This window comes from Ostrinia nubilalis, chromosome 28 (genome assembly GCF_963855985.1).
Source record: "Ostrinia nubilalis chromosome 28, ilOstNubi1.1, whole genome shotgun sequence".
NCBI classification, from domain to species: domain Eukaryota; kingdom Metazoa; phylum Arthropoda; class Insecta; order Lepidoptera; family Crambidae; genus Ostrinia; species Ostrinia nubilalis.
Window position 1 is genome coordinate 1,690,979 of NC_087115.1, and position 20,425 is coordinate 1,711,403.

A 20,425-nucleotide genomic window follows, 5' to 3' on the forward strand; every position below is an offset into this window, starting at 1 on the left:
AGAGACAGTGCTCGCGAGGATTTTTGTAATTTTCAACGTTGGCGTGCCATTTCAAACCGTATGACATAAAAATTAGGGTTGGATTTAAATTATTTTCTTCTTGGTCTCTTCACCTCGCCAGCCAGTTCGACCTCACCAGGAATTGCTGCCATCTACCCAATGAGGGCTGTCGTTTTTATACTCAACAGTTGGCACCCCTGGCGATTGACAGGACCTTACTCTACAGTGGCGCCATCTTGATGAGTGCAAATGCGATAGTCCTCCTACCACTTTAGCGCTCACCAGTTGGTGCCACTGTCTTCGCTACTAGCAAGTGACAGGACCTTACTCTACAGTGGCGCTAACTGGTGAGCGCTAAAACGATAGCCCTCATTACGCGCGAGCGATAAGGATGGGTAGCTTGGGGTCATTGGACAAAATTCTACGTGCTCGCGGACCAGACTATAGTCTACTACAGCGGTTCCCAAACTTATTTAGTCTACTGCCCACTTTGAGAATAAAATATTTTTTAGGGCCCCCCATTTTTGTAGTCAAGAGTCGAGCTCAGTCGGTGTCTAAGAGTCCTCCTAGTAGATGACGCCTCCCAAGCCTTTACACAACGTCCCGATTTTTTTTTCTGGGTCTCTTACCGCCTGCAGCGTCCACAAGGGGGCGTTATCGCCCACTTTGGGAAAGACTGGTCTACTACAACTACCCACATATTAGCATAGATATTACCTGATCAATCTCCCTGTAAGTGGTCAGGTTGTGTTTTAGCTAGTATTATTTTCTTCGTCTGTGAGCACGTACAATATTGTCCAATGACCCCAAGCTACCCATCCTTATCGCTCGCGCGTAATTATGTTGCTGTCGCGACTGTGCGACGCGCGCCCGCAGTGAGTGTGCGAGCGCGACAGCAACATTACGCGCGAGCGATAAGGATGGGTAGCTTGGGGTCATTGGACGAAATTCTACGTGCTCGCGGACCAGACTATAGTCTACTACAGTGGTTCCCAAACTTATTTAGTCTACCGCCCACTTTGAGAATAAAATATTTTTTAGCGCCCCCCATTTTTGTAGTCAAGAGTCGAGCTCAGTCGGTGTCTAAGAGTCCTCCTAGTAGATGACGCCTCCCAGGCCCTTTCTGGGTCTCTTACCGCCCCCCTTTAAGCCTGCAGCGCCCACAAAGGGGCGTTATCGCCCACTTTGGGAAAGACTGGTCTACTACAACTACCCACATGTTAGCATATATTACCTGATCAATCTCCCTGTAAGTGGCCAGGTTGTGTATCAGCTCGTCGGTAGCGTTGCCCTCACCACAGCACAGCACGCCGCAAGCGGAGCGAGTAGCCCTAGCACGCCCGCGGCATAGGCCGTAGGATCGATACCTGATGAAGTAGAATAGAATAGAAAAAATTTGACGAAATGAAGTAGTTTATTCAGTACATAGGCCTTTTCCAGTGCACTTATACACGTTCCAAATATAGCTTGCTTATAAAGAAGAGACATAGCCCTAGCAAAAAGGGACGGATGTATTTGTTGACAATATGTCGTTCAAAAGTTGTCTTGCCTTAATGTAGTTTTAGGTATTGCTGATGGACATTAACCTTTAAAGTCCCAGACGGCATACATTAATGCCATAACAATTGATTATCTATTGTGTCTAGATTCGCGGGCCTTGAAGGATTAAGGTATAACTGTAAGTCCTCAGTAAGTAAATACATAAATAAGGCCCGGTTTTCAAATTGAGATTTCTGGCTTGAGCATGTTCAATGTTCAATATCTTCTACTCAAGGGTGATTTTAATACAATAAGTTTATATTTGCTAAGAAGATTAGCACGCTCAAGTCAAAAATATCTATTCAAAAATCGGGCCTTACAAAAAAACATAACAAAATGAGTACCAAAAATAAATAGATAAATTTTTTCTTAAAAAAAAGTTCTTTTCCCCTCAACTATATCTATACTTCTCTGTGTGACCAACAGACAATTACTTTCGCATTTATAATATTTGTATTACGGTATTTATAGAAGTACTTACGATTGAGGCACATCCCAACGTAGCACCAAGTTGCACCGGGGCAGATCAATGCCCTCCTCCAACGCAGATGTCGCTAGCAGCAAGTTACATTCGTGCATTCGGAATCTGCAAATACAACATTATTTTAATAGGGCTGATTTTTTACTGAAGAATAAGTCAAATGGGAAATATGTCAAAATGACAAGGTTATTCTTCAGTTAAAAGATATCTGACGATTGAAAAACCAGCACGTAGGGTGTTATTTCAATCATTAATATCATAACGTTACGTTACGTTTCAGCCAAAAGACATCCACTGCTGGACAAAGACCACCCCAAGGTTTTCCACAATGCACAGTCCTGCGCTGCCCGCATCCAGGCTCTTCCCGCGACCTTTACCAGATCGTCGGTCCACCTAGTAGGAGGCCTGCCCACGCTACGTCTTCCAGCCCGTGGTCGCCACTCCAAAAGTCGCGAGCTATATGTCCCTTAGTGACTTAAGACTTTTTTTCCTCAAATGGATCACGAGTCGGCAATCTTTACCTGTCGGCTATCGTCGCTTTTTTACTTGGATGGTATTATAATCATTTCGTTCAAAAATGGCGACATTTTGCGTATCAACCACAAAAACTCACCAAATACAGATTTACCTGTTTTGTCTTACGATTCAGTCGACCGGTCACTGGACTAGGCTGACTAGGGCGTCGAGTAATCCGTATAAAAACTTATAAAACTCATTTATTTATTCAAGTAGGCTTTTAAAAAGCACTTTTACACGTCCCAGTGCTAACCCTACTACTGCTTCGGGACAATAAATGGGCCAGTGCTGAGAAGAAGCAGCGCAAGAAACTCGGTCACAATTGTCAGCCTCTTTTTCAAATGTTTACAGACTTTAAAATATACAAAGTAACAAATATTGATGCGTGCTAGGCAATTAAGCATCCCAAACAATTTTATCTTTTAAATAATAATTATCGACTTTATAGTAGCCCTTTTTTCATTAAGGTAGGTACTTTTATTTTATGCAACGCAAAAGTTTCAAACTCACTTCTTTAGCACTTCCTCTTGCTTCTTGCTCTGCCTCTGGCACTCCTTAGCCTCCGTCGCGGGGTCGGCGGGCGTCTCCACTGCGCAGTACTGAGCGCACAGATAAGACAGAGAACGGTGCGCGCGAGACATGTCCTGAGTGAAGAATTATTGTAGTTGAAATAGAGCAACACGGGTCTCAATGCGACATTCTTTAGTGCAGTGGTTCTTAACCGGTGGTCCGCGGACCACTGGTGGTCCCTGGAGACATTCCAAGTGGTCCACGAAGTGCACTTGCACACCTTGGTTAAAACCACTTTTAACTGATTTTTGCAGGCAAACTGGTTTTGACCGATTATGAGGTGGTCCCTGACAAGACATAAATTTGGTAAAATGGTCCCCCATGACTTAAAGGTTAAGAACCACTGTTTTAGTGGTTTATTAGTAACTAGCTTTCCGCCCGCGGTTTCACCAGCGTGGAATTTTGTCTGTCACAGAAAAACTTTATCGCGCGCATCCCTGTTTCAATAACCGGGATAAAAACTATCCTATGTCCTTTCCCGGGACTCAATCTCTATGCCAAATTTCTTCAAAATCGGTTCAGTGGTTTAGGCGTGAAAGCGAGACAGACAGAGTTACTTTCGCATTTATAATATTACTATAGATTTGTTATTGTACAAATTACTAATACTCCCGTTAGCTACTCGTACTAAGCTAATTAATAATAATATTATTATTTAGCTTAGTAATTATGCTTGTATCACGAGTGAGCTCGCCACAATAGTCGAGCGGCGGCGGGGACCGAAAACGCGTTCCCCGGATCACGAGTCGGCCAGTCCGACCCCTTCACCGTTCGGCTATCGTGGCACTTATTTTTTTCTGTAGCAACACAGCAGAAACGTCAAGCTGTATTGATATAAATCATATATAAAAAATTGCATCGAGACCAGTTTCTCTGTTTTAATTAAAATGGAATGAACATAATTAATTGATTTAAGAGGTTCATGCACAGGCACACACTTTATTTCTTATTAGTCACCGGCTCAATGGTAGGCGTTTAGAGAACAAAAACGTAGGGTATCTGAGAATTGCGTAGCCTTGAGTATGAAATGCCCAAGGGTTTTTTTTATTCAAAGTTGTGGGCAGGACGTCATACATGCGTTTAGAAGACCGCACTTGGTAGTATTATAGCATTTTCATTCCAAAGCAGTTGTTATACAATTTTACAAGGCGAAAATAAAGTTTGCTCCAATTTTCAATCTTAGTTGTTTTTGGAAACAATCTTTACTGCAACTATCTAGTTACATATTTTTGAGTGGGGTTAAAAACTACAGTAAAAATGCCAGTAAAATCTCACCACAATCAGCATGAACATAATCTTCGCCATCAGCGCTTCTTTCATGAAGACAATCCCACACAACGCGTCAGGGTTCTGCTGAATCTGCTGCACTCTGATATTAGTCCTCTGAGACCTCCCTCTACCCCTCACTCTACCACCAGACCTACGCGAGAAGAATGGCTTCTGACCATCGACTGGCCCACTATCGGTTTTGTTTCCAGCACTATCGATTTTGTTTCCCGCACTATCATTTTTGTTTCCCGCACTATCGGTTTTATTTACCGCACTATCACCCGAATTTCCGGCACTATCACTCTTATTTTCGACACTATTCGAATTTGTTTGAACATCACACTTGTTTGAGCAAGTCTCATCACAATGACTCCCAGCACTTATCGAGTTACTACCCTCACTATCGCACTTATTTCCCGCACTATCAGGCTCATTTTCGGTGACGTCACATTTGCTGGAATCTTCTTCGAGATCTTTCAAATTAGCTTCATAGCTATTCACTTTATCTTCGATTTTGTTGCCCAATGACGCGAAATCACACTGTTCTATGTCACTCAACATTTTCGCTGTATTTTCAGATGTATTTTTCACCAACTCCGGTGGTTGAAACTTCAGTAGTATCTCAGCGAATCTCAATACTTTTGGGGTACAAAAGATTTTGATTTTCTCCCAATCAGACTCGTACTGAGAGAACACGTGGTCAGCATACCCTCTGATTTTGACGAAGACAGAAGTACAAAGGCAGAGAAGCAAGAAATGTCTCTCGTAGGGCACTTTGATTTTCAACTTTTCCAATTTAGCAAGTAAAGAGAAGGCTGCTTTGTCCGCTGCATATGGACCTGTAAAATAAGAGATATTGTTAGTTTTTTCAGTCAAAAGACGTTTACTTCTGGAAAAAAGTCTCCCCCAAGAATTTCCATAACAACCTTGAAAATATCATTACGCCCGTATACACAAACGATGTTTGCTTAGTGAAGCAGCAAATCGAACGCACAGCGTTGAATAGAGCTCTGTGATTGGTTCTGTGTGCGTCCACGCGCACTGTGAGACCTCATAGTAATGTTTGTGAATACTGGTGTTAGTCTATCGAGTGAGGCCTACCTATACAAAATATTCTAGTTGGACAGGAAAGGAGAAGAAAATAACATTTGTTACAACTATAAAAGTTTTCCTTGACGTGCCATCATCTACATCTATGGCGGGAATATAATTCCCACCATATTTTTCACCTTATTCCCATCTCTTATGGTCCGAATTCCAATATCAATAAAAAGTTTGAGATAACTCACCAAGTTGGGGTAACATAATATTTAATAATTAATCTATCACCCATAAAACAGTGGGAATATACTTCCCACCATATTTAACATCTCATTATCTTGTCTTAAGGTCCAAAAACTATGAAAATATGAACTTGCAATGCTCTTTTCGTATAACTCAGAATAACTTATCCAATGAAGAATGTTCACTAATTTTGTTTTTTAGCTTTCTGTATTCTCTGTTAAAAATAAAAAATACACGTGAAAGAATTATTTAGATATGTCAATTAGTTTCCAAGATATTGAATTTTAAAAGTGCGGGCGGCGGCCAGCCCGCCATTTTATGCGCGTGACGTCATATTACAGTGACTGGCTCATATTTGTATGGGTGGAATCTTGCAAGCTGAATTAAGACCCACTTCCAGGCAACCGATTAAGCTGAAATTTCGCAAACACATGTGATTTGGATGACCATGCAATATTATGATGACATGGAGCTGATCTGATGATGGAGCTGGAAGGTGGCCATAGGAACTCTATAATAAAACGACTTAAATCCATCGAGTTTGGGCTCGTTCGTTTTGTATTGATGAGTACTTTAATTCTATATAGTAATCAGGGTCTAATGATGGAGCTGGAAGGTAATTCGCAATAAAACGACACAATCGCATCAAGTTTGGGTTTGGTTCAATTTTAATTTCTGTGATGGGTCTGGGTGTTAATATGTATAATAAGTTTGTATTTACAAAAAAAAAATGTATTTAAGTATGTTTATATCCGTTTTCTAGTGAGCGGACACTGTGAATGTACGTCACGCGGGGTCACGTGACCGTCGGCGGGACTCAATATTTAAGCGAACTTTGAATGCCTATAAAATCATAACTACTGGGTATTTTTGAATGAAATAAAAACTAATGTATTTGTAAATGTAAAAGCTTAACTGTAACATAGGTTTCAAGTGATTTTGCATACCTAGTAACATTCTCAATTTTCAACCTTTTTCTCTTCCCAAGGTTCAAAAATAAACAAAAATGATTTTAAATGTATGTAACTTACCGAGTTCATCCAAAACGTACAGAAACTGCTTGAATATAAACTTGGGCTCTATGGTGGGGTCTGGAATGTTCTTGAACTCTTCGTACATATCCTCGCCGTATATCTCAGTTGGGTCGTATCTGGAAATAGAGATATTTTCTTAAACACTGATCAGCATCAGGTCATTTAGCCTCCACTGCAGGAGCACGGCCCTCTCTAAAGAAAGCACGGCACTAAAGAAATATACAATAGGGATGATGACTGGGTAATGAAATCGAAACTCTATTTAGTCTGTCAGACAGATAATTAGAAAATATTAGACTCATATTTTTTATTTTTTTTCATAAATTATATTGAGTTGAAATGTCGCGTGACGTCACTTTGAGTAAAAAATCTATTCAAGCGTGACGTATCGCGCCATTTCAACTCGATGTAGCACTGTTATTATTTAATTATGAAAGAAATTAAAAAATATGAGTATAATATTTTCTAATCTGTCTGTCGTTTCAGCCGAAAGACGTCCACTGCTGGACAAAGGCCTCCCCCAAGGATTTCCACAAAGACCGGTCCTGCGCCGCTTGCATCCAGGTACTTCCCGCGACCTTCACCAGATCGTCGGTCCACCTAGTGGGAGGCCTGCCCACACTACGTCTTTCAGCTCGTGGTCGCCACTCAAGAACTTTTCTGCCCCAGCGGCCATCAGCTCTTCGAGCTATGTGCCCCGCCTAATCTGTCTGACGGACAAATAATTGAAATTTTGTCATCTAGCCTATTTAAAACTGCCACGTGGTCTCGTGCTAGATGGGAGTCTTAAGACCACCTTCTATCAACGGGAACGCGTGGTAAGTAACTTGCTTCTGAATGTATTGTAACTTCCTACTTTTTTATATTTTTAAACCGGCAGACAGTGGTGACTGAGTTTGTTGCGGCGCTTCTTCTCAGCAATTTACAAATGTTTGTCTCGAAGCGCTGGTAGGGCAAAAAAAGAATGACACATGTATAGGCTCCTTAAGAGCATTTGACGATTTGTAAGTCAAAAAGACAAAAAATTAAGTTAATTTAGATTTTTTTGATTTGATTTTTTTAATGTACCTACACACGGCCACACTGTTTACTATCCATTTCTGTTTTCGCTCTCGCTCTCATCAAATGGTGATTCTTTGCGATAGAACGAGACGACATGACAGGCAATGGATAGTTAACACTGTTGCCGATGGTAAAGGCGAATGGAGCGTTTGGCCTACACTTCCCACGCTGGCCACAGGCTCTGATATTGATGATGATGAAGATGATGATGATCTAAAGTCGCACACTCACTGCGGGCGCCCGTCGCACAGTCGCGACAGCAATATAATACGCGCGAGCGATAAGGATGGGTAGCTTGGGGTCATTGGACGAAATCCTGTCTGCTCGGCGACCGGACTTTAACTACTCACCGGTGCTCCATGATGAATTCCATGGCGTCATTCACAGCGCCTCTCATGAAGGCGTCTAGTTCAGCGAAGGGTGTGGACGGGTCCAAGGATACTGAAGGACCGGCGCTGTACTCGATGACCAGTTCTTTGGGCTTTGACAAGCTGGCTGACAAGGGTGTGATGATGATGATGATATACGAAGAAAGTAATCCGGATGATGACGAAAATGATGAGGTAAATTACCTGATGATGAAGGTAATAATGACGATGACACTAAATACTTGATGATGATGATGATGATGATGATAATTATGATGATGATGACGCGATGATGAGACGAATGACCTGATGATCATTATGATGATGATGATGATAATGACCTGATGATCATTATGATGATGATGATGATAATGACCTGATGATCATTATGATGATGATGATGATATGATGATGAGACGAATTATCTGATGATCATTATGATGATGATGATGATATGATGATGAGACGAATGACATGATGATCATTATGATGATGAGACTAGATAATTTATCCTATCGACTCACCGAAGCTCACAAAATAACATCAATCGCTTACAACTGTGGTGATGATAACTATGATGATGATGATCTACCATACTTATGATGATGAACTACGCATTTTTACTCACCGATGCTCACAAAACAACATCAATCGTGTACAACTTTGGTGATGATGATGATGATCTAAAGTCGCACACTCACTGCGGGCGCCCGTCGCACAGTCGCGACAGCAATATAATTACGCGCGAGCGATAAGGATGGGTAGCTTGGGGTCATTGGACGAAATTCTGTCTGCTCGGCGACCGGACTTTAACTACTTACCGGTGCTCCATGATGAATTCCATGGCGTCATTCACAGCGCCTCTCATGAAGGCGTCTAGTTCAGCGAAGGGTGTGGACGGGTCCAAGGATACTGGAGGACCGGCGCTGTACTCGATGACCAGTTCTTTGGGCTTTGACAAGCTGGCTGCCAGTCTGCAATAAAAGCAATAGAAATATTGATACTTCTTGGCTGGCATTTCTGCAGTTATATCTATAGGTTTAGCGCTTAACTTTAGGGCTGGAAATTTCTACTCCGACAAACGTTACTTCGACATTACGTTACTCCGACACTACTGAATATCGACATAACTTCGACACTACACTACTCAGACAAAAACGTATATCCTTTGTCTGAGTAGTGTAGTGTCTTAGATGATATGCTTCAGATTTGTATGCTCTGTCACGTCATAATATTAATATGTCAATGTCGGCCGTTTGGTGTAGTGGTTCGAAACGGACTACTATTCTGGAGGTAGCGGGTTCGATTCCCGCATAGTACAAACATTTGTGTGCATGAACATATTTGTTTGTATTGGACTGGGTGTTTTCTATGTATAATAAGTATGTATTTACAAAAAAAAGTATATAAGTATGTTTATATCCGTTGTCTAGTACCCATAGTACAAGCTTTGCTTAGTTTGGGACTAGAAGCGCAGTGCAAAATGTCTAAGGATATTTATTTATTTAATGTCACCCCTACTTCAGGCACTCAGTGCACTCACCTATAGCGCCAAATACCCAATCTTGAATTTTAAGACTAACGCCCGTATTTACAAACATTACTATGAGGTCTCACAGCGCGCGTGGACAGGGTGACACACGAACCAATAAGAGCTCTATTCAACGCTGTGCGTTCGATTTGCTGCTTCACTTAAGCAAGCATCGTTTGTGAATACGAGCGTAAATAAATAATGTCACATTACCTTTTCCCTCCATCAATATCTTCAGCCAGATCCATTTCGCAGCACAACTCTTTCTCCAACTCCTCAATTTTCCACTCCAACTTCTCATAAGTATCAAATTCGTCCAAATTTTCATTCACACCAATCTCTTCACACGGATTTTTTTCATTTTCGTTTTTCGCTACATTTTCGACACACTTGATGTCATTTTCGGTTGGTGTGTCATTTTCGGAGTCCTTGTCATCATTTTGGGGGGGTTCATCTTTGGTGGGGGGTGAGAAAAGGGGGTAAGTTAATGCTAGTATTCGTGGTCGGGTGTTTTCAGGGCAGTTTTTGTAGATTTTCATTATCTGAAACGGAAAAATGATAGATAAATAAATATCGTAAGATATTTTGCAGTGTGCTATCATCTATAGTCTGGTTCGTGAGCACGTAGAATTTTGTCCAATGACCCCAAGCTACCCATCCTTATCGCTCGCGCGTAATTATGTTGCTGTCGCGCTCGCACACTCACTGCGGGCGCCCGTCGCACAGTCGCGACAGCAATATAATAACGCGCGAGCGATAAGGATGGGTAGCTAGGGGTCATTGGACAAAATTCTACGTGCTCACGGACCGGGCTTTAATAATTCAGATGTTTTGACAGTTTGCCAGTGAAAATGTAGTCAAAATTGGTTCAGCCGATTAAGGCACAAACTTACCGACTAAAGAACGTTCCAAGGTCTTTAATATTTAGAAAACAGTTATTTATGCATTACAAACAGACACAATAAAAATATATTCTAAGATTCCAATTACTACAGTCAGCGCAAAAAATAACGCAACCTTATTTCAATTGCGACAAAGACGTGTTGCGAACTTTTTGGCTACTTTAGGTGTCACGAACTATTTGACACTGACTGTACCCTAGGAACATACGCAGTTATGAAGCATAGTATGTAAATAACTGCGTATGTTCCTAGGGTAGCTAATCATTAGGATTAGCTAGTAGAGAAGAGACGTATTTACTAGAACAGATCCAGACAATAGGTATTTTACAGTACTAAGCGGCACCTATTCCAATTTTTTAAATACTTGATCCACCTAGTATTTTATAAATTACACGATTTCCGACCCTACCATCAAAGTAATAGAGGTTATTATTGCGTAATCCGTAGTCGTGTATTACGCGCAGCGAGTATTTCTCGCTAAGCTTATGTGCGAACGTAGAGATTCACTCCGTCTCTGTCTGACCAAACAAATTTGAGCGCGACGAAGCAAACGCACACAAACGTAGTCAAACCATTTATATTTTTATAAAATTGATATTTTTTAAATACGCCAACTTTTAAGTTGACAGTCCTAAGCCTGATGAAGTATGAAGGGAGGATATCAATCAATCAACAGCCAGCAAAAACATTATTATTCAATTTCAAATTGCATTATTCATACTTCGGTTGTATCTTTTCAAAGAAAATTGTATTTTAAAGTCATATTACGTGGATTTGTCCGCACTAGTCGCGTCAAGTATGCTTAATTACTACGTACTAGGTGGAATAGGTATTTGGATCGAGTATTAATAAATACTAGGAATAGGTGCACCTAGTATCAAATTTACCTAGTATAACCCATCTCTATTAGCTAGTTCTTCCTAGATATAGTTTGGTCTGCGAGCAGCGTAATTATGTTGCTGTCGCGCTCGCACACTCACTGCGGGCGCCCGTCGCACAGTCGCGACAGCAATATAATTACGCGCGAGCGATAAGGATGGGTAGCTTGGGGTCATTGGACAAAATTCTACGTGCTCACAGACCGGGCTTTAGAACTAGGAAGTCCACTACTCAGTTATGCACTATGCCCGTATCTTTCCATTCCAATCTTAGTAAGTACTCACAAACTGCAGGCTCTCGTCGCTGGATACCAGATGGCAGCTGTCTACGATGAGCACGTTGACCTGCGGCATGGTGACGGTCTGAGCTTCCAGGACCCTTCGCATCACCTCTGAAGTACATACCAGAACCTGGAAAATAGATATACTGTAGGTGTAATCTATACTTATAATAAATCTGTAGAGAGGTCAATTCTGTACATGAAATATATTTTCAAAATAACTATCAGGGGGTGATTAGTGATCGATACTGATGCCAAAAATGCAATCAGTAAAATTTTTGTCTGTCTGTCTGTCTGTCTGTATGTTCCTTATAGAAACAAAAACTACTAGACGGATTTTAACGAAACTTGGTACCATTATTCTTCATACTCCTGGGCAGGTTATAGTATACTTAGGAATTCCCACGGGAACGGGAATTAGCGGGAAAATCCTTTTGTATGAAAAATCTAAACCGCTTAAGTTAGACGCTTGAAATTTGGCATGCAGGTACCTTAGTAAACTTAAAGCTTAGTTACAACAGGATATTGCAAAATTCCCACGGGAACGGGAGTTAGCGGGAAAAAACATTTGTATGAAAAAATCTAAACCGCGTAAGATAGATGAAGGGGGTAAAACGGGATCCACGCGTACGAAGTCGCGGGCGGCCGCTAGTAACAAATAGATGTGACTTTATTTGCCACATATGACTATCCTAAAGCTGTTGTACTCTTTTTCTGTAAGAAATTTTCGTAATAAGGGACTTTGTTAGCGAGTGGCGAAGTAAACTTCATACTATCAAAAATATTCATGCAAGTGGCTCAAAACTTCATACATTTCAAAATTATAAACTCAAAATTCATATGCGAATCTCGTTTCATGATACACGCCATAAATCTGACTTATCAAAACAAGTTGGCTTCTTAGCTACAAGTCTATTAAAATTGTACTGACAGAACTTTTGAATATCTTTTGATTTTTCAGTTTTCGTGCACTATAGAGACAGCACATCATCAGACTATACATTTTTGTTGCAAACTAGACTAAATTATAACTAGTCAAGACCCAACTATATTATTTAGCTTGATGTGCTGTCATCTGTAGGACCTATATTTTGTTTATAAACAATTTTCTATCGTCAAGCTATAACAAACAAGACTTTACCTCTTTCTCTTCCATTTCCTCAGCCCAATCTACGCCATCCGGATCGGTGCCCTTAGCTATCTTCAAGTCCGTCATGATCTGAAGCTCGTAAGCCACGCACGGCACCCGCGACGCGCGGCAGATGAAGACCGAACGCTGTCGCCCGGTGGAGAACGGACTGGAATTGTTTTAACGCGATCGTTAAACGCTGAGTGTGTGAAACGAAATAAAAAATGGTTTCAGTATGAATATTGATGCAATCGCATTACCATGAATACTATGAACTACTTAAATGTTAACAACGTTATTAAGATGGTAAGAGAAGTAATTTAAATCAAAATATGTACTTAAAAATATACAAATAAACAGGATTATTGATTTCGCTCAAGCAAGTTGTTTCATACATTTTGGTCAACCTGTATTGAACTTTTGTAATAATACAGCTGACTTTTTTGTGATTTTAGAGTTGGTCCCACAGTGAAAGTTGTTAATATTACTTTATATTCTTAGGTAAAACAACGCATTAAACTTACCCTCGGATCTTATAAGCGTCCTCATGCACCAGTCGAGTGGCGATGAAGGATGAGTACTTCACAGCAATGATGTTCAAAGGGTTATGCTCTTGCAGCAAAAACTAATGGACCTGGATATTGAGCCTAACTTACCCCCTGATCTTGTAAGCGTCTTCATGCACCAGTCGAGTAGCGATGAAGGATGAGTACTCCACCGCCATGATGTTTTTCTCGCTGGCGGCCGCGGCAAGGCGCGCGCCGCCTTCCGCCGCCGTGAAGCGGGAGCAGCATGTCTCCATCATCTGTAAGGATTGAGTATTTGTTGAATTTTTGAAAAACGCAATTATTATTACTGACGGGATTGCTACCATGTACCTTAATTTTGAGTTGCCGATATTTCGGCACTGTTGCAAGCGCCGTGGTCATGGTAGCAATCCCGTCAGTAATAACAATTAGTGACCATGAAAGTTAAAAACGCATTGTAAACCCATTGCGTTATTGAAAAGGTATGCCACTCAGCATAGCGTTGTTGCATCCCAGTAATGCCACAACCATGGTCTTCCTTGTTAGAAGTCACATTTATGTATTTATTGAAGTAGATTTACCACACAAAATACTCAGTAACCATTTGTCTATTAAGTCAAGAGGAGGTTTCACATTTATTTATTACATTACATATTTAACCGTTACATCTTTGATGAAATAGTTAAATCCTCTTGAGGTTTGTCCAGACACTTTGTTCTCTACATATACAAATAGATTAAATGGTTTACATTGAACCTGACTTTTAGTACAGTAGTAACTATATCAGTTGTGATTAAGAGGTCAGAAATACGACAACAACGTGCATTATCTACTTTGTTTGCCGGCGATTTGTTTTTGCAATGTTTTTGTTGTCTTGATGTTTTAGTACGACAAACATTAAATAGGTTATTACCATCTTGCCTTTATTTACAATACTCACCTTGTCTAAGTTCTTAAGTTTTAAGACTCAAATGATGAATTCCACGCATTATTTTACAACACAAATTCCAATTTATGCCTCAAATCTTTGGAAATGGTAATGCAAGAGTAGTTAAGTTAGACCTCATTTTAGAGGCTAATATACACGAAATGTCGCATGAAGCACAAGATAAACAACAATTAAACTATATCAAAAGGTTATGCAAGAGAAATTAGTGTTTTCACTTTAAAACAACGAAACAAATTTATTGCAATTGCAATGCAAATCGCAAGCTCCGATGTAAAGTTCAATGACATTAAAAGCGTTTTGTTTAAAGATAACAAATGTGCATTATTAAACTTTCTGCAATTTTAGCTAATTCAGACCAAACCAAGACATGTAGAAAAGTAAAAATTGCTTGAAAATTATTTAACAAACACATTTTTGATTTTTAGTGAAAAAATTATCTCATAAATGTAGTAAAATAGTTTTCACTTTTCATCATTTAAGTCATCAAGTGATGCGACAAAACGCGAATAGTGATGTAAAATGTCATAAAATCCATTTATCAATTGAATAATCGTTAGTGCTATGTAATGGATATAGATTTATTAATAAGAAAATAAACGGAATTTATATTCCTCGCTACGAAGAAACGTAAATATTAAATTAATAAAATTATTATTATTTTGCCGTGTGAGTTTTCAATATTGACGGCAGTATTTCGACTGGTTTTCAACTCAAAAACAAAACTCTTAATTTTCTACCCTGCTGGCCCTGTACATACTATTAACTGTAACTTTTACCAAAACTTTTTATTCGGGGATCTCTTCCAGTTCATACTTAATATTAAAAACCACCAAATTTTGCGGTACTGTTTCTTTTATAAATTTCAGGACAGCCCCGAGACAAAATAGGCAAGCTAAAGACTTAATTAATTATGGTGACTGTAATGACCAAAGGATGTGTTTCAGTTTTGTGACTTCTGTCTACGCTTTAAAGTCCAAAGTAAACTTGCAGGAAGCTGACTGTACGGGAATAAACCTAGCAACTGACAAAATCGCTTGGTCGTAAAAATGTCAGTGGGTCTAGACAAAGTGCAAATTATAATCGCAAACCAGTCGATAAGTGGTCGAAAAGCCCCTTTTTTGTATGGAGTTTTGACGGATTCGATTTTCGATTCGATCAAAAAGTGCGTTTTGTCTAGGGGGGCTGGAATAAGAACGCGATTCAAAAACTACAGTAAATGTAGGTAACTTTCAACGACAGAATTAAAACAAAAAATATTATCAGTTTTATGAATTTTATTTTTCAATTATTAATAAATTATTTTACAAATCCGTGTTATTTAATTTAACTTTAATGTTGTTATTGTATTAAACTCAGAATATAAAAAGCAATGACATGATTGAATATACCAATTACTTTAGTATGTTGATGTAATAGGTAGTAAATTAAATAACTGAGCATGCTTATCAGAATAAAAATAATAAAATTCATAGAAATTAAAAGTAATTAAAATTGTGATGCTAAAGTAAATAAAATAATTTTGTGATGGTATCCCCATCGTTTTGTTTTGTACAGTCGATCAACACTTTTGACAAACGCATCATTCCTTCGGGGATATTGATAAGCTTGTAGTACAAGCTCGTTGTTTAAGAATAATATCTCATTAAGTACCAAATTCAGAAGATTTTCTGACATAAATAAGCAAGTAATCAAATGTGTTAAGCTAGCATTTTAGTGGAGAATTTACGTGTAAGTATTAGTTCAGATTTAATTTGCTATAAGCGTCCTATAATCTCCATTCCTTATCTACGAAACTTTTTTTCTAAAGTCATTTGTCATTACTGTTTTAAGCTATTATTTTGTTTGCGCTTATTATGTTCAAGAGAACCTAATTAATATAATAGTGTAAAAGTACCCACTATGCCAAAATAATCTAGGTTTGGTCATGGTATTTTTTCAAGAAAACGAAATGCGGGAAAATACAAAATGGTATTCAGGCGTATCCCTTACTGCGTGTATTTTTTTTAGTGTACAACAACAATTCTCATAAGTGAAAATCGATAAGATAAAAATGTTGTAGATATAAGTAGCTAAGTACTACCTAATCCAAATCAAAATACATTATCATGTAAAATAAAATTCTTCCGCCATCTTTGCTTGCTGTGTTTTGTTTGGGTCTCAAAAATTAGGCATCTTGAAGTTTCACTATCATAAATACCTACCTAATAAATGCGGAAATAAATAAAAACACTAAATTATTAATATTATTAAATACTAGTTACATTATAAACAGGTTAATTGCTCCTGCATACCTTATCAGCATTAACTAGGTATGCTTATAATCTACTTGAATTAAGCAAAATGATGTCATTTTTTTAGGTTTATTTTACGCATCACTAACTCAAATTTGCAGTTAGATTATGAGAGACGTATTATTGCAACTGCAATAGGTATATGTTTTTGTTTGAATTTATCTTAGGTAGTTAATTGAATGAGTAGGTAGATAAGTAGGTAATACCGCCGACCCTTGGATGCGCAAGTTTTGTTTCAATAACGCAAAATTGATCCCTGAAGATAATATTTTAAGGCGTAACTATGTGACAAGTCATTTACTTAATTTTTATTAATTTCAGATCCCCATAATGTCAGAGCTGAGCGACACCGTGTTAAATGAAGCTACAGGTCAAGTTATTAACGGTATTCCCCCAGCTTTAATAAAAAACTTCAATGCGTACGAAATATTAGAACCCAAAAAAGTCCCTACAAGCCCCTCAAGTACTTCGAGTGAGAACTTGCTGATCGATTTCGAAACTCCAGTGGACGGGTCCCGGTTTATCGAAAAAGAAGAAGAAGGCTTTACAATAATAGATTTATATCAAAATATTTTTGTTTCCCCTGAACTTGTCTCCAAAAAAAGTACGACACAAACAAACGTTGATTATGAAGATTTCTTACGTAAACTAGAATCTGGGAACAAGATTGATTCGGGCAAACATTCTCAAAAAATAACTTATTCTCCAACGGCTAAACAATTTGAAATAATTAATCATCCTGAAATAGTTCGAGCTAAAGTCAACTCATTGGATTTTGATTTTGCCCATTTCGATAAAATTAATCAACAGCAATCGACAGTTACTGCAAATGACAACGAAACAGAATACAAACAAGAACCATACCAAGAAGAGTTGATTGACGAAGTTCTTTTGGATAGATCGGTGGAAAAGAACAAATTAGCAAATCGCAAAAATAAAGAAGACTTTAAAGATGTAAGAGTGTTGAGTCCACCGATAATATCAAACAATAGAAACAGTCGACGTACATTTTCATCGCAGCAGAATTCGTCTAAAACTCAAGAATATTTAAAATATTATCCAAACAACCCACGTCGAAATGAAGGTCCTTCAACAAATTTTAATGAAAATTATTTCAAACAACCTCCATATTCCCGTGTAGAAGCTTTTGGAAACGGTCATTTTAACAAAAGTGAGTCTTGGAAGAAAACGACACCGACCAGAAATTATAATGATAACAGTTCTAAAAACTCAAGAGTCCCTTGTCCACCACATTCCCATGGTGGGAATGGAGTATGCTCAAATGAAGAATCATGTAATCCAGCACCAACTTTTACCCCTGATAAGAATGGACATTATAACACTTTATTTCAATACCTTAAAATGAGGGCCAGAGCATACCGAAAACTCCTAAAAGAAAACGGCATAGAGGACGAAGACGAAAACACTAAATCCAAACCTTTTGTGTCTGACGTTAACGCTTTGATCAAATCAAATGTGGACCCAGGTAAAATGATGAAAATGCCCATTGAAACTGTCACTAAAGACAATAAGGATTACGCTAAGAATCGTATACCAACTGAAGAATATAAAAAACGAGTGTATACCAAAGGCCCCGATGTCGACGAGAAACGTGTCGCTCTTCCGCAGCTATTGAACAAATTGAGTATTCAAAAACAAGAGCGTGAAGCAAAAAGTAACGTCAAAAAACGTTTGATTTTGCATCCTGAGAGTGTAAACGATACAGCAGACGGAAATCAAGCGCCGATGCCGGTATTGGAGCCAACAGTTTTAATGGAAGATTGCAATAAGGAGCGGCTGGTATCGCTCAAAGTCAGACAGAAGCTATCTGAACTTGTTCAAGGCGATATTTAATTTAATTATAATCAATATTTTGGTTGTTTCTAATACCTACTTAAACACCATTAATTTATAAACTATTCATAATCTTCTTAATGAATTTATAAAAATAATGTTTTAAAAGTAGCTGATTATTCTAGTAATTTAGTTTTGTCGTTCTGTCGTATATCTTCCTTCTAGTGAGCTATTGTTTTAATTAATTGGATTCTTGACTAAGTATTGTACCTAGGTACTTTTGTCACTGCAAATGTTGGTAAAATAACAGCATAGATTATGCTGTACTTACTTGTTTATCCTTTTTAAATTTTTAGGGCTTATAATTTTGATCTTATTATTTTAAATTTTAATAATATAATATTATGATCTTATTAATTTTCGACGGAACTGATTCACTATTCTATTTTACATATTTTATTCAATGCATTTAGTACTTTTATCTTACAATGTTTTACAATTATGTAACACATTATTTAACTTAACCTACTTTTTATATAAAATTTTGTGATATAAGTATGATACTAAGGCCCAGAACAGACGGTGAAACGCAACTGCAACGAAACTGCAACTTTGTGATGATTCTGATGAATGAAACTGAAAGTTTCAAACTGGTCGCGTCATGTGTGATCTCTCAACGGACGCTATGGCAGAAACTTAGATGCAACTCAAAAGTAACTAGCAGTTGCAGTTACGTTGCAGTTGCGTTTCACCGTCTATTCTGGGCCTAAAGGGTTTAGAGAGAATCAGATGCAACTTGAAACGTGTCTGCTCATGAAAATCCCAAACCCTATCTTGTACTGACATTAAATAAGACTGAAACTCTAACTGAAATTTAATATTTGAGCATTTATTAACATTTAAACAAAAAAATTCTTATTTGCTTGAGTTACATTATTTTAAACATTTATTAGGACCTATCATCTATTAAAAGAGAAGAAATATAATATAATATCTGTTTAGTTGAGGTTTATCCCCCAAATAGCTTATATTCGTGAATTATAATAATAAAACGAGTGCAACTTAGTAGTGATAAGTGTATTAATTGACATTTTAATGATATACCTAATTAAGTATAAACAAAACATTTTATGTAAGAAACAGCAAGTTGTATTGTGTGCGTTTGTTTTCTTTTACAAAACTACTTTTTGATTATGTGAATGTCAGAAACTACAACTTATCTACTATTATAATATTATTATGTTAACGTGTTTTTGATTCTTATGCAATATGTTCGTTCGTTCGTTCGTTCGTTTCAGCCAAATGCAATATGTAATGTATTTTAATTAGCTATAAGATAATTATAATACTTTTGTATACCTATCTTAATAAAATAATCGTAAAATTATTTTAATGTTTATTTAATATTAATTTTCATTACTTGTTGTTTTCACCACCTACTTACATTAAAATTTGAATATTTACTATCATGTAGTAAGACAGGTAGTTGTTACGGTTATTGGGCATCCTAAAAACAAAAAATATATCACGGTACCTAAGTTATGTCATCCAACATGCCATCAAGCATTATTACAATACCTAAAATATTAGTTCAGAATAGGTATAATATATTACAATTTAACTGCTGGATCAGCAAAAACGATAATATTCAAATCAACATCCGGCAATTCCTGGTAGACACCTCACGCCACCGGGCCGATAATCAGCTCTATTTTTAAAGGAGCAGCGGTGATGGTATGGGACATTATATTTCAGGCTTCCCACTTCGAAGCAACTTAGGCTAGTACGTTCAGTCGCTGAACATTTAGTTGTAATTTCTGTACTTTATTATTTTTCATTAAAAATCATTGAAAGTTTTAAAGTAGTTTTTTTTTATTAAGTCTGCTTGCCGCAAAAACTTGACTGCCTGCCTATTTATGGTGCCTACAGGTCAAATTATTTCATCAATAACACTAAAATTGAACATTAACTGATATTAAGTTTTCAATTGATAGTTCTATCATGTACATACATCACTAGT

The 20,425-nt window shown here is 38.0% G+C and overlaps 1 protein-coding gene and 1 long non-coding RNA gene across 2 annotated transcripts in view; one reads left to right on the forward strand and one right to left on the reverse strand.

Moving 5' to 3' along the window:
• The window catches only part of LOC135085183 (endoribonuclease Dcr-1), a 77,299-nt gene extending 62,778 nt beyond the window's left edge, over window positions 1–14,521 (reverse strand). The window contains exons 1-11 of the mRNA XM_063979936.1: window positions 14,312–14,521; window positions 13,501–13,649; window positions 12,857–13,013; window positions 11,720–11,845; window positions 9,868–10,196; window positions 8,945–9,097; window positions 6,691–6,809; window positions 4,382–5,214; window positions 3,047–3,180; window positions 2,021–2,125; window positions 1,235–1,367 (exon numbers count right to left, since the gene is read on the reverse strand). Coding sequence (XP_063836006.1) covers window positions 1,235–1,367; window positions 2,021–2,125; window positions 3,047–3,180; window positions 4,382–5,214; window positions 6,691–6,809; window positions 8,945–9,097; window positions 9,868–10,196; window positions 11,720–11,845; window positions 12,857–13,013; window positions 13,501–13,649 — 2,238 coding nt within the window. The 5' untranslated portion in view covers window positions 14,312–14,521. The remainder of the gene's footprint in view (window positions 1–1,234; window positions 1,368–2,020; window positions 2,126–3,046; window positions 3,181–4,381; window positions 5,215–6,690; window positions 6,810–8,944; window positions 9,098–9,867; window positions 10,197–11,719; window positions 11,846–12,856; window positions 13,014–13,500; window positions 13,650–14,311) is intronic.
• A 1,352-nt stretch (window positions 14,522–15,873) lies between these two features.
• Window positions 15,874–19,792, forward strand: LOC135085429 (uncharacterized). Its single transcript, XR_010260110.1, has 2 exons — window positions 15,874–16,048; window positions 16,933–19,792. It is a non-coding gene; the product is annotated as an uncharacterized LOC135085429 (long non-coding RNA).
• Window positions 19,793–20,425: the final 633 nt, after the last annotated feature.